Genomic DNA, 15,435 nt, shown 5'->3' with positions numbered 1-15,435 from the left:
CCAATATGTATTATCTGAGTTCGATGGTATGTATCCTACCGCTACAAACGGGAACACTCACCGTCTCATTGGTTTCTGCAACCTCCATACTTGCTTTCTTTGTATCTGCGAGGCTCTTTGGCTTTAGAGAATCTTGCTTCCTGAGTTTTGTGTCGCTCTTGCTTTCCCGTATGGAGGCTGGTTTCGGGGTCGGGGTGTTAGCTGACCTGGACTGTGGTGGTAGGCGTGCCAAGGCCAGGGCACTAGGTTCTTCCTCAGGGTCTTCCTCTGGGTCAGGCGGTGGAGGGCCCTTTACAGGTGCCTTGACGTAGTAACTGTGGTACTCTGTGTGAAGCTGGCCGTTGACTGGGGCCGCGAGAGAAGGTGTGAGGACATCAGGCGGAGGGCTCGGCTGTTGAGGTTTAGCAGGTTTATGGGGAGCCTCGATGTGCATAGGAGTAGCTTTGGGGCCATCGAGGACGGGCATCCTTTCCTCTTTGTTTGTCTTCCTGCTCGAACGTTCATCTTTGCTGGTTTTATGAGTGGTTTTCTCCTCCTTGCTTGTTTTACGGGAAGGCTGCTCCTCTTTGCTGGTTTTGCGGCTGTTGTGATTGGCAAGATGGTGGCCTTTTTTCTTACTGGAGTGAGGTGAGTGAGGAGGAGAGCCCACAGGGCTATTCAATGGAGAATGGGGAGGGGTTGTGCCTTTGCGGTAAAAATGGGGAGAATCACTTGGCGACTCGTCTTTCTTTACAACAGGGACCTCTTTAATTTCTACAGGCTCTTTAAACTGCTGTTTCACGTAGTCAGGCCCTGTAAAAAATGATGGAGGTAACTAAGTATCTCACATAATCAAAACATATAATGTACAGTATATGGTGGAGTATATGCCAATGCTAATCACATGTAAATATGATAAAGAATGGAGAGTGAAAAATGGTGTCGTTGTCTAATTCCATGCAGGTTTAGTTCCCGTACTGCTATTTTATCCTCCATAGATTGCGGATCTAAAAAAAAAAACAGTACCGCCAATAAAATATGAAAAATAAAATCACAAGTCTTCGCTGATGGCTTGGGATAAAACCAAACCTTGAACACGTTCCAATTCTATTTTAAAAGACGTTATCTAGTGGCCAAGAACTCACACTGAGAGAGCAGTGGCCTCTTATCTAACTACTTCTGTAAGCTCAACTGTGAGTTGAAAATTGTGGATAAACATTATCACAGTGAAACAATATTTTTGTTTAACCATGTGAATGAAACAAAGTCAATTACATTAAAATAATTACATAATGAGTATAATGATAGACTGACTATACGACAGTAACTACAATCGTTCTGACTGATGCGCCATTTCATATAAATAATACTATAATTGATTTTTAGTTTGTTTTCAATTAAGAATGTAAATGTGCAGCATCATGTGTGGAAAATCATGCTTTTGAAAATGTGCAATCCTCACAAATCTGTGGTTATGCGTGTTGCAGTTGCACTTTTTATGCTCGTTCCGTCAATATGCTTGGCTACGGCCTTTTATGAACAAACACCTTCTTTAGCAAAGGCAACTGGACATCGTCATCCCCATGTTTGTTTAGCTGCCTGACTATAAATGAGTGACAAATAAAGGGCTGAGGACATTTTTGATGTTTTGAGTTATTTACCTGATTAGGGTGTGACACCTAGAAGCCTATCATTGCACTTGTTTTCCTCAAAATTAAAATGATTCAAAACACTTAATTATGAACTTTCATAATCGGTTAGCCATAACCCTCTAAATTGCAAGAAAGTAAGGTTTGAAGTATTTTACTTTAGAAAAAAATGGAACCATGATATTCTAATTATATCGAGATGCATCCGTTATGAAGACGAACCAATGTCTCCAATGTCTCACTTGGCAATACCGACCCGAAGTGAGCTATGATCATCCGAATTTTCCTTCCCCTGAATATGTAACAATATTTCAGTTTCAACGTGCCATTCTTTAAAGTCAACTTGAATCCAATTGGACTATGACACCTGCTACTAAGACCGAAAAAAACCCAGCATCTTATAGTATATCCACTACCAGCTTTCATCTTTCCACCTGACAGGTCTTGAGTGTACCTTGACGAGGTCAAACAAGGTGGTGACTGGCTGAAGGAAGGGACAGCTGCGCCGCGTCAGCCACAGTGGGGTGGGGGCGTTTTACACCCCTCTAGAGCGCACAAGGATGCCAGCTATGTATCCATCAGACGGCGGTGAGCACACTTTGGCAACAAATATAGCCCAATTAACGTCACCAGAAGGGGCCACGCCCACCCCGACCCTCATTGCTTCCCTCCAGGGTGCTGCGTGTGAACCAATCATAAAGGTTAGGGTTCGGTTCCCCGTGACCCCGTTTTCCCTTTTGATGTGCATAGTCCCAATGTGGGTGATAATCTGCTATGAGTCTGAAATGTCAATTACAAACAACAAGGGGTTTAGAGCCCTGGTTGCTACCCAAGAGGATTTATCATTAAAAGCTGATGGATCGGGACAAGTGAGAGTATTTCCACAACAAGGTAGCCATTACCTACATAAAAGATTAAATGGAAGATTGTGGTAGTATTCAAACACGTGACACACCTTTCATGACTTTAATTTGCCCAATACAACACTTCTGTTGTGTATTATCCTTAAACAAAAAAAAAAAAGGAAATTTAGTGAAAGGCCCATGCATCATAAAAGCATTAACTACAGCTCTTAATTTTTCATTAATATAAATGTCAGAGTCTTTTAATGAGCACAAAGTGTAATTAATGCATGAATTTTAACAATAGCATGTAATTACCTGAATGTAAGAGGTATATCGTTTAGAGCGAATACAAATGAGGATTTTTAAGCCTTTTGGAGTCATTTTAGTTTAAAAATGGATACAAGCGGACAAGGTTATTCACGTTCAAACTATTAGTGTGGGTTTCCTTCTTTTAATGTGACAATTGTCCATTAAAAAAAGCTTGTCCTGAGATAGTGGTGACAATAAAAGGCTGAAAACAAACAGTGAACATTTACTGGCTTCTACTTGCTTGGCCACAGTTATCTTAGAGGTGGTTTTCATTTAACCATAACATAGGGGTATCTGTTTGCACTCAAACATGCAGCCAAAGGACAAATTGATCCAAGAGCAAAAAAGAACAGCATTCTGGTTCAATTTGGATGTTGCCATTCCCTGCAAATTAGGGTCATGACATTGTCAGCGCCGTCATTTATGTTACTTAAAAGGCAAGGGCACCCTCTGCTCGGACTTGTGTGGTTCACTTTCTGCGGTCGTGGCATGACCACCAGTTTCCACAACACAGCTAATGTCTTCACAGTGTTTGTGGCCAAAGTAGAGCATCTCTATGGCTTAGTGAAGGGAACACGCTCGAATGAGTACCATTGTTTATGTGTTGGTCACTCACTATTTTGTGGTGCCTTCTGGCAAAGGCCCAAGGTCATGCAGCTCAAAGGCCTAAATATACTTCTCAGTGGGAGTGAGGGAGACACGCCTTGCTGTACACATCAGACAACACAACTACTATACAGACACTGTATAATGAATGGGTCTGCTTTTTACTTCTCCATACAACAGGGCATAGATATCTTAAAATAGAAACACTGGTCACTTCTGGTAAACATTCACATTATAATCTTATTGGTAGCCACCTGATGGTTTAGTGATTCACTCGCCTGACTTGTGTGAGCGATCGATTCCTGCTCGGTGGCGGTATGGTTGTGAATGCAAATGGTTGTCTCTCTGTCTGTGTTCAACAGCTGACTGGTGACCAGTTTAATCACAGACATGACATAAAGATAGTAACTAAATGATTGCCTTAATATCTATATGCAGTGCGGATAAATACATATTAAAAAATTCAACATATAGTATTTGTATTGGTTCTCAGCTCAGTTTTATCACTTAGGCTGAAGTAACTAGTCCACTAGCTTTTAAGAACAGGCCTTAGAAAGCATACACAAAGCTCCCAATACAGCTTTGTCTTTGGCTCAAACACAGAGCCTACATTGTGTAACATCTGAAACCCTCCTCAATACTTTTTGTTTGCCATTTCAGTACTTTAGCTTAGCAGCTGACACTTTTATGCCCTCTACATGCACCCATCTAAAAAAAAATCACTCTAAATATAAATGAAGAACATTTTTTGGAAAGTGTTAATCACAAGGAGCGTGTTCCTACTTGTATTCATTCTTCTGCCGATTACCTCAATGACCCCTTTACTATAATAAAGTTTGAACATTTTCAGCTTATTTCTGGACAAAATGGCTGGGAGAGTATATGTATGTACTCAAATTTAAAGTAAGCAGAAAAGGACAAGAAAATAAACCCAAATGATGCTGTTAACAGTCACCTGGTTGGTAGAAATTAGGAGCAAGCTCCCGTGCAACCGCTCTGGCGATCTCGGCATCTTGCACTGCAGATATGGCTGCCTGGTCTGCAGCCTCGCTCTTAGTCCTGGCGTGGGCCGTCCTATAAGGAAAAGAAATTGGATTGTCGTAAAATAACCAGTAATCAAAAACTTTTTCAAATCACAAAAGTGAGTGCATCACTCCCTTTGACCTGGGCACATGTAGAACAACAATTTCACTCTCAAATCCCCAGTGAGTTCAGTGGAATAAGGTGCCAGGTTGATCTTCATCTTCCCCTGCTTATCCGAGGTCAGCTCGCAGGGGTAGAAGCTTCAGCAAGGAAGCCCAGATTTTCCTCTTCCCAGCAATTATATATAGCTCTTTCGGAAGGATCCCAAGCTGTTCTCGAGCCAGCCATGAGACATAGTCCTAGGTCGACCCCGTGCCCTCCTCCCGGTCGGATATGCCCGGTACACCTCACCAGGGAGGCGTCCAGGAGGCATCCTAATCAGATGCCCGAGCCAACTCATCTGGCTTCTCTCGATCCGAAGGAGCAGTGGCTCTACTCCGAGCCCTTCCCGGATGACCGAGCTTCTAACCTTATCTCTACAAGGGAGAGTCTGGACACCCAGTGGATGAAACTCATTTCAGCCACTTCTATCTGGGATCTTGTTCTTTCCGTCACGATCCACAGCTTGTGACCATAGATGAGGGCAGGAAGGTAGATCGTCCGGAAAATAGAGACCTTCACCTTTTTAAAACTGATTCTCATTCCGACCGCTTTATACTCTGTTGCGAATCGTTCCAGTGAGAGTTGGAGATCGCGGCCTGAAGAAGCCAACAGAACCACATCATCTGCAAAAAGCAGGGATGCAAGACTGAGGCCACCAAACTGCTCCCCCTCAACGCTACGGCTACGTCTAGATATTCTGTCCATAAAAGTTATGAACAGAATTGGTGACATAGGGCAGCCTTGGTGGAGTGGAAGAGTGTCCAACCCGCCTTGAGAAGAATGGTACCAGAGCCTGATCTGTGCGTAGAAGTGAGCCTGACTACATAGAGCCGGAACGCCATAATCTAAAAACATTAAATTTACGCTGTTATCTATAAAAGATGTATGCTGAGTACATTGTATTTTTGCAAAATAGCCTGCCCTTCAGTTTGTTATACACATTTTTGCAATCCATCTTTGCCCTATATATCGCTTTTCGGGATTCTAACATAACCCCTTGTGTTTAAATCTCAAATCCAGAACCAGATTTTTTTTTTCAAAATGGAGTAAATGCTCCAACCATAATCCAGTAAGCATGTGCTGAACATGTAATAAATTCCTAAATGTTCTAGCATGGGCATTAACGGAAGGGGAAAAAATGGAAATCTATCCAACTGCCAACACTAAAAAGTGATCACAAATCCTTAGGCTAAAACCATCACATAAACCTAGCTTGTGTTCTACTATGCTTATGCCAAAATGGAGGAAGAGTATTATTTTTTGGCAATAAGACAAGTTTAGTAATAGCAGTTAAAGGTATTGCAACATGAGTATCTTAACAGCGCTTCACCAATAGGCAAATATAAAAAAATAAAGCACATATATCCTTTAAATTCCCCCAAAAGGGAACGTAATCAGGCAGTGTGTCAATCTTTTGGTCAGAGTGACCTTAACTCTATTCCAGACATGTTGCACTGAGGGATGTCCTGTCTGTGAGAAGCTCTTTGTTAAAAAAACTTGAGAAGCTACATGCCAACCGCATGGTTTCCTCCACCCCCCCAAAAAGTTAGTGTATGACACAGAGACAGGACATGCTGTGGTTGCATTTACATGCAGCCTGCACAGTCTCTTGACAACCTGGTCACTCAGTGACTGCAGATGACAATTTAAAAATAAAAATTCACTGGGAATTTAGCACCTTTTGAGTCACCGGCCTATTTAACATGCAGTGATTTTTATTGTTGCTGTAAAGCATGTAGCAAAGCTGGGAAACACTGGCAGGGGAAAGATATACGTAGTGTTTCAGAAAATCTTTTAGTTTAGATCACGTGTCAAAGTGGCGGCCCGGGGGCCAAATCTGGCCCGCCGCATCATTTTGTGTGGCCCGGGAAAGTAAATCATGAGTGCCAACTTTCTGTTTTAGGATCAAATTAAAATGATGAGTATAGATGTATATTAAATTTCCTGATTTTCCCCCTTTTAAATCAATAATGGTAATTTTTTTAATAATTTTTTTCTGTGTTTTTATTTCAAAAATCATTTTGTAAAATCTAAAAATATATTTAAAAAAGCTAAAATAAACATTGTTTTAGATTTATAAAAAACTGAATATTCAGGGCTTTTAATCCAGTTCTTTTAATCCATTTATGAAAAAAAATCTAAATATTATATCTAAAATGGTCCGGCCCACATAAAATGGAGTTGACGTTAACGCGGCCCGCGAACCAACCTGAGTCTGACACCCTTGGTTTAGATACACCTTATAGTTTGGAAATTATGGTAATTTATTGCATAAGCATCTATTTTTTTCTCAAATGCAGTTCCACCCCGACTATCAACATTTTACTATTGAATTGCTACTCAGTATTAAAGTTATATCACGTGTAGACCATAGACATGCTGCCACAAATACGAGCGCAAGGACTTGCGAAGGTCTATTTCTGAAATGTGTGAAATGTGCAACTGAATAAAGTGCAGAACTGAATACACTGAGTGTAAACAGCATGGTGGTGATAGTCATACAGGATTGGAATAGTTCCCTTTAGGTAGAGTGCTTAGCAAGTCCCGGAAACGACACAGACTGTTCCTAGACAGGATGTCTGCGGGTGGGAGGTGACAGGCAGAGAAAAATTGAAGGCACAGAAGAAGAGAGTGAAAGAGAAGGTGAGAAAACATGAGCACTTGAGTTCGGAGATGGTGACGTGGTTAGGTGTATCATTGGCTGAGTTGAGTAAGTGACAATATTTTTTTTAAATAGTCGACAATTTAGTTCTCTATTTTTTTTTATTTCAGATCTAAGTTAATCATAGCATTAAGGACACTCTTTGAATTATGTCAAGAGCTATTGATCTGATGAGAAATTGGTCTGACAACTGTATATCTGAACATGAAGATACAGTAGGTCAAAATGTACGAGTCGTACGGTGTTTGTAAGGTTTTTGGGGGGTTTGTAAGGGGAATCATAATCATTTATAAGGGCAGTTATCGGCAGAGATTGACAGGTATGTAAATAGAAACCTGTATATATTTGTATTCACTTGGAATTCTGAGAACAGCTTGCTTCTGCACATAAAGCACCAGCTGTTCATAAGTCTTTTTGGACCCTACAGGCACACTGCACTCCCTGATTATACACTGGTGTTGGGAGCAAGCAAATGAAGGTACAATATTAGTCCCACACGCACGAGACACATGAGCACGCTCCCACACAGGCACACTGAGCATTTCTAATTTTATTCTACGCTTACATTTCAGTCCTTGCTCAGAGCATTCCTCCATAAATATTTAAGTGGCCCCAATGAGTGTGCTTGTCATTAAGCTTCAGTCCATCACTCATCAACTGGGCTATGTTCTATGTGGGGATGCACCTTCTCATACACATGCTGACACAGTTTACCCCCCGATCCCCCACCCCAAACCCCGACCATCTCATTTTCTTCGCCACATATCTCCCCTCTGTCCAGGGATGATGAGTGGAATGCTGACTGGTCCAGTGTATAATAAGCTAGAAGATGAGTCTTGACCTGGACCGCGGTACAAATCAGCTCTCGAAAAGCTCTCGTTATCCTCCATCAATCTCTTTCATCATATGAGATATAGGATTTTTTTTAAATACTTTTTTTAAATACTGTTCAATGTTAGGTCAGATTTCAAGCACAAGTGCCACTTGAGAAGCTCCATTGGAATGAAAAACAGTGAAAGGGTATTCCAAACCTTGACGAAAACGATATACTGAGCGGGAAACTGGAATCTGTATTCATCATCCATTTCAAATGCTACAAATACAGGAGGATGACAAATCTGTTTTCCCAAAGAGCGAGCAGCAGTCACTAGTGTGTTATTGGCTCAGCATGATTGGAACCCTGAGTACTAAATCATCAATCCAAGTCTTTGCCCTCGCTTGTATCTATCAACACTTGTTATTAAAGTTTATCTCATGCTAATCCAATATTCGTGAAGCACAACTAAATCTATTTGAGATGAGCAAAAACAGCTCTCAAATGATTTCTAATTTATTCCTGTGATAATATCCCACACGGGGGGCTCATGAGCTGATTAGTGTAAAATGAGACATTTAACTGGGTAAGACGAGAGTTGTTATAAGACGATAAGGTGACTTCACTTGAAATAGGAGACAGCATGAGTTGTGTGAAATAAAATGAGGCACGGACGTTTTTGTATATTGACTAATAGACCTGTAACAAGTTCATACTTTTACTAAATAGGCTTTAAATGTGTACCAAATACAAAACCCTCCATGCAACTATTAAAGAAGGATTTATGACGGCAATCATAAAAATGTCTGCACATGACGATGCTCTCAAATCAAGCGTAATGTGCATGTATTTGCATGGCACATTTGCAGATGTTTAAGGCTCGCGAACCATGCCGTGTGCGGTCGATTGGTCGCCGGTCTTTTGGTCGCCGTCTTTTGGTCGCCGGTCTTTTGGTCGCCCCGACCGCGACAACGGGCGACCAAAAGACCGGCGACCAAAAGACCGACGACCAAAAGACCGGCGACCAAAAAAATGACGACCAAAAGACCAACGACAAAACAAGGTAAAACAACACGGTCTACGCATCAATAAAAGCCAACAATGGCCATGAGCAGTTTCACTGAGTCGACATGTGAGTGTATAAGAGTTTGTATGTACATGAGTTGTCCCTTTAAGAAGGTACGTCAGTCAGGGTCTTAACAAGTTCTCCAACAAAAAAACAATAAAAGTCCGGGAAATTTGGAGCTTTTCTTTAGCCTAATAATTACTAGGGCATCAAGTATGACTACGTAGTAATTCGCAGTTTGTATTTAGGGAATTTGAGCAACAATTTAATTGGTAATTATCAATAACCTTCCGGGCGACCAAAAGATCGGAGACCAAAAGACCGGCGACCAATCGGCCGTGTACCGAACATGCACCTGATTGCGGTGGGTGCTGTTGATAGGATTACACTGTACCTCTCGGCTGACATGATCCCTTTGCTTTCACGAGGGGAGGGATGGGGCTAGCAGTACAGATTCACATTGCTTTTTGTGTCAACACTACTGGTGAAAAATGAGCACAGCTGATGCAGCTTATGACAGCACAGAAGTGGAAAGGACTGACTGTAGAGAGAAGGCTAAACCTTACAAAAAGGGGTGGGGCAGACTGGTAGATGGCTAAAGCTGAACATGACTGGATTCAATTTGAGGCAACGGTTTGAAAAAAAGGACAGTAATCAGTAAATGCTTTGTTTTCCCACGCATTCACATTACGCGAAATCCAGTCATCTAGAACTACATTTAAAATGCGATTAATTTCCACATTCATTCATTTATTTTCTGTACCACTTAATCCCACCTAAGATCGAACCCTCGACCCCAGAACTGGGAAGCCGACGCGCTAAACAGTCGGGCTGCCTTATTTGCACATACTATGTAATTAATATCAGATAATTATTATGCAGTACGGACAGGCCGAGTCAGATTTTTTTCATAGCCAACCTGGACTCATTCCTGAAAAAGTATCGGATGTCTATGCGACACCTGTGGAGGTTGAAGACAAATCCGCATGAATGTAACCCATACATCATCAACATGTGACTTAAGTCAGTACTGTTCTACAAAACAAACATGCAAATAAATGCTAAAAAAAATGTAGGCTCGGGTTGCATAAAATATTCAGACGTTGCCAACAAGGCATGACAGCCCGAGACATGAATATATTCAAATCCACGTCACGTCCACCTGTGTGGAGTTTGCATGTTCTCCCCGGGCCTGCATGGGTTTCCTCTGGGTACTCCAGTTTCCTCCCACATTCCAAAAACATGCATGCTAGGCTGATTGGACACTCTAAATTCCCCCTAGGTATGGTTGTGAGTATGCATGGTTGTCCGTCTCCTTGTGCCCTGCAATCAGCTGGCCACCGATTCAGGGTGTCCCCCGCCTCTGGCCCAGAGACAACTGGGATTGGCTCCAGCACCCCTCACAACCCTAATGAGGATAACGTGGTTCAGAAAATAAGATGAGATGAGAGAAATGTCTTGCAGTTCTGGTCAAATGCTAAGTTATATAAAGTGTCAGAGCCCCCACAATGCTCCAATACCAACACCAAACGGGTCGTAGGAGGACTGTGGAGTCCAATACCTATTTTTAAAAAAAACTTGGCGCTGAGACTGAGGACAGCAGCTATAATGTTTAAGAAGCTAAAGTTGGAGGGGATAGGAAGGAAAGTTTCGGAAAGATAATGTTTGTTAGTTTCTATCATGTATATACAATATATATATTTTTAAATTGTCCCAATTTTTAGTAGGAACTTATTGCATAAAAAATAGTAAAAGATAATGATGAAATATTAATTTTAAAATACTTTTCCTTCACTAACTGTACTACAGCATATCGAGCATTCTCTGTAACAAATTAAGCGAATGGGAATATGACACTTCAATCTGATCTGTAGTTCAGTGTAGTTCTACACTACTGCAGATTAATACCTCAATAATAAATACAAAGCTAAATTGTTACAGCTGTTTTCTTAACATATCTTAGCTTCTTTTCACCTTCCAAACACATGCACGTTAAGTTAAGGACTAATAACAATTAGCTAAAGAAGTGTACTCATTAAAAATTAAGTAAGAAGTAACATATTTATACTCCAGTGCAACTTATATATATATATATATATATATATATATATATATATATATATATATATATATATATATATAAGTTGCACTGGAGTATAAATCACATTTTTGGGAGGGCAATTTTGCATCCACTTTTGCCCAAACAATGACTTTTGAGTGGCAAACATACTAAATAGAAATGCTTTGCTACCTCAACAAATATAGTATTGTGATCAAAATTAATGTATCACAGTTTGTGATTTTTCATCTTGATTGTGTATCTGCTTCAAGACCAAATTTATTCAAAGCTTACTTACAAACCAAATCATCAAACGGTGATTGGCGAACAACAATAATGACAACAGTGATGGAGTATCCGTGGCAACCAGCAGCACCAACACTTGAGGAAGCAGGCCAAGCAGGCATCTGGTGTGTATTAATGAATTTGCAAATGAACAAAACCCACGCAACAGCCTACTGTCAGTCGTACACTGCCTTTGCAACACAAGCATTGATCTTCTATATCTAAACAAGGTGCACATGGTACATCCTTTTTTCGAAGTGTAAAGGTCACATTGCCAGGCAACCACTTGAGTTTAAGGAACATTTTAATCATGGTCAGTGCATGCACACGCACGCATGACCTGCTGGGAACAATCTGCGTATGTGATTACATGCCGCACGTAGGGATAGGGATGTGGAAAAGCAATACTGTGAAGCAGCAAGAGACCTGATAATCCAATCCCGCAACATCTGGAGCTGCAGCCTGCGAGCCAGCCAATCAGAGGGGCTGAACAGAATCGACAAATCCGCGTTCAAATCCAGAGGTTACAGATAAACAAAAGCATGGGAGCAGGTGGAAATAAAGACCAAACAAATAAACATACAAAGTATTATGTAACAGACACCGGAGGGAAGGGAGTTTTAATTTGAAAGGCAAATAACAAAAAGATTATTAGGTTATTTTGACTTGCTTCAATCATATTTTCCATCTTTCTTCGCCCTTACGCACCACTTTACGTAAAGATTGTCTTCAAATAAAAAATTAGAATCTGTTAGGTGCATTACACTAGATGCAACACTTTTTTTGCTTAGAGGTTTTACTTGCCCACACTGTTAGAGAAATGCTAGAGAAATTAAATGTACAGTAATCCCTCGAATATCATGGTTCCTTGTCGTCCAAGGGTGTCAACTCGGGTTGGTTTGTGGGCCGCTTTAACGTCAACTTGATTTCACGTGGGCCGGACCATTTTAGATATAACATTTAGATTTGTTTTATATAAATGGATTAAAAGAACTGGATTAAAAGCCCTGAATATTCCGTTTTTTATAGATCTAAAACAATTTTAATTTTAGCTTTTTTAATATATTTTTAGATTTTACAAAATGATTTTTGAACTAAGCACACAGAAAAAATGATTAAAAAATTACAATTATTGATTTAAAAGGGGGAAAATCAGGAAATTTAATATACATCTATACTCTTCATTTTAATTTGATCCTAAAACAGAAAGTCGGCACTCATGATTTACTTTCCCGGGCCACACACAATGATGCGGCGGACCAGATTTGGCCCCCGGGCCGCCACTTTGACACATGATGTAGACCAAACATGGCCGCGATAATCAAAAAATCGCAAAGTAGGGTCACCCCTATTATAACTACCTCTTTTTTTCTTCAGTGCTGAGTCCTAGTAGCAAGAGTGGGTTCTGCTTGCGAGTTTCAGCGTGGATTTTAACATATTTATGAACTTGGAAAAAAAATTGAAATAATTAATAGCAGAAAAAAATCACTAACAAGTGAATTCGCGATAAGTGAATTCACGATAATCCAGGGAAGACTATTCTTCTGTCTTACTTTTCAGTTCTTTCAATTTTTGAGTTAAGATGATAACAAAATGCACTGCCTCAGGTTCAGGAAAGCTGTTTTTTCTTTAAACAAAAATAAATTAAAAAAGAGCCATGGTAATTTCAAGGGAATATTATACAACATTTTCTCTTGGACTCCATATGACTCTCCCTCTAATTATCTTCCAGTGTGGCTCGTTGAGTCACCGGCATTCTCTTAAAACTACCCTCTGAACATTCTCACAGCACTCAGTGTAATGCTATGTTAGTAGAACCTAATGCCATCACTGTTACTTCAGACCTATCCCAAAGGAATAACCTTTTGTATACTGTATGCTTTCCCTTACTAGAGTAAACAATTTTATAATATTTCACTGACAGAGCTATGTCTCAACATTTGCAACAACTTATGCATCTTCCCAGAAAATTACTATAAATTTGTGTTATGTCCCTATACGATACTCAGCATTGATATCGGTGCCCAATAGGGCTATTTTTAGAGTCTTGCATTTCAGTTGCTTCAAATTAAACAACTATAGGCAAATATGTCACTTTGTGGGACTATTGGGATCGATAGATAGTAAAAGAGCATCATGTAATATTTGTAAACATTGCATTTGTTTGGGATATATCATGGGAGGTTTACTATAAAACATAAAATCTAATTTATCGTTTAAGGATGTGTCGCCCAATACACCAAGTTGACACAATTTTTAAGCATCTTTCAATGATTTTTTAAATTAGTTTTATTCAATTTTCAGATAGATTTTGTTTTTAAATTTAAAATGTGTCCTTAATTTCCTACACCACATGTGTCAAAATGGTGGCCCGGGGGCCAAATCTGGCCCAACGCATCATTTTGTGTGTCCCGGGAAAGTAAATCATGAGTGCCGACTGTCTATTTTAGGATCAAATTAAAATGAAGAGTATAGATGTATATTAAATTTCCTGATTTTCCCCTTTTTAAATCAATAATTGTAATGTTTTAATCAAGTTTTTCTGTGTTTTTAGTTCAAAAATCATTTAATAAAATCTAAAAATATATAAAAAAGCTAAAATAAACATTGTTTTAGATCTATAAAAAATGGAATATTCAGGGCTTTTAATCCATTTATTAAAAAAAAAAATCGAAATATTATATCTAAAATGGTCCGGCCCACATGAAATCAAGTTGACGTTAACACGGCCCGCGAACCAACCCGAGTCTGACCCTTGGTCTAATACTTCCTAAGAATTTTTTAAAATTTGAAATTAGGGTGGTTACAAAGTTGAGCTCCATTTTCATTTTTTTCAGACTCCAAAATGTTTCATTTCTCTTTTTTTAAGTTTCTGATTAATCAAATTTTAGTTATTTATTTTCCAAATATGCAAGTACACATAATGTAATGTGCATCACATTTGTGAGAGATGATAGTGAAAGACAGGACGGCCTCTTATATCAGTGGTGTATATATTCCTGGCTGGTGCTGATAAGTCAACTGATGCCTTGCCTTATTTAGTCAGTACACACTGTGCTGACACACGCTGAAAGGTTGCGTGTGCGTGTAAGATTGGAAACAGACTGACACAGTACGTTAAAAAAAGTTATTTATTTAGTTCTTTACATTCCAGCGCACAGAAAGATTTTACTTGCAAAACAAAATAATATTTTTTGTTAAATTATCTGTCTTATAATCTGGTTATTTTAGCTCATTTTTAAACCCTTATAGTTGCATATAATAAAGTTATTATGGTGACGTTTCTTGATTCTTATCTTTAGCTACTCTGACCCCTTCTGCACTCACTGGTAAATATAGTACATCACTGTGATGTGTTCAGTAGTTTCTTTCCCTATAAATGACTTAATATTTGATGATTTGTTTTATTTTTCTTCTATTTATTAATATATTTTTAAACAACTTATTTTAAATTCCATTTTAATTTTTATTATTTGTGTTTCTCAACTACAATAACAATATATCTTGTTATATCACAATGCGAAAGAGAAACACTGTGAGCAACACCATTTAAAAATTTGATTTCTATTAGTATTTTATACATTTGTGCTCATTATTTGAGCTGTTTGAATAAATTAATTGTTGCAGTCCTGCTTGCAGTTGTGCATGCAGCAAAAAGGAGAATATTTGTGTGGAAAATAATATTTCTGAAGAAATCCACCAGAAGAGTTCTCATTAGGTGTAGCAAAAGCAAAGCAATCTAACCTTTGGTAGACCACTTGGTGGTCAAAATAAGCCTTATATAAATATCGTTCATGCTTTGGAGAACTGAGCTGCTGGTTAACCTTTCACCAGAGGCTGTAGAGCAAAAAGTGCAATCAAATGGATGGTCATTCTGTTTCAGCAAAGAGAAAGTGGTGGACCACATATAATGTGAGCACCCAATGAGAGTGTGCAGAGCTGTAAGGTAAACAATTATATGAGAAAATAAGGGGAA

General features: G+C 39.4%; 1 protein-coding gene across 3 annotated transcripts in view; it reads right to left on the bottom strand.

Moving 5' to 3' along the window:
- The window catches only part of jph1a (junctophilin 1a), a 39,193-nt gene that overhangs the window by 11,932 nt on the left and 11,826 nt on the right, over positions 1-15,435 (bottom strand). For all 3 annotated transcript variants that reach the window (XR_013305959.1, XR_013305958.1, XM_077624806.1), the window contains exons 4-5: positions 4,344-4,462; positions 62-792 (exon numbers count right to left, since the gene is read on the bottom strand). Coding sequence is in view for 1 of the 3 variants with exons in the window: in XM_077624806.1 (XP_077480932.1) it covers positions 62-792; positions 4,344-4,462 (850 nt within the window). In the remaining 2 variants the exon portion in view is untranslated. The remainder of the gene's footprint in view (positions 1-61; positions 793-4,343; positions 4,463-15,435) is intronic.

Source organism: Stigmatopora argus, chromosome 17 (genome assembly GCF_051989625.1).
Source record: "Stigmatopora argus isolate UIUO_Sarg chromosome 17, RoL_Sarg_1.0, whole genome shotgun sequence".
Lineage (NCBI taxonomy): Eukaryota > Metazoa > Chordata > Actinopteri > Syngnathiformes > Syngnathidae > Stigmatopora > Stigmatopora argus.
Note: the sequence above shows the minus strand (reverse complement) of the source record. Positions and strands in the feature narration are given on the sequence as shown.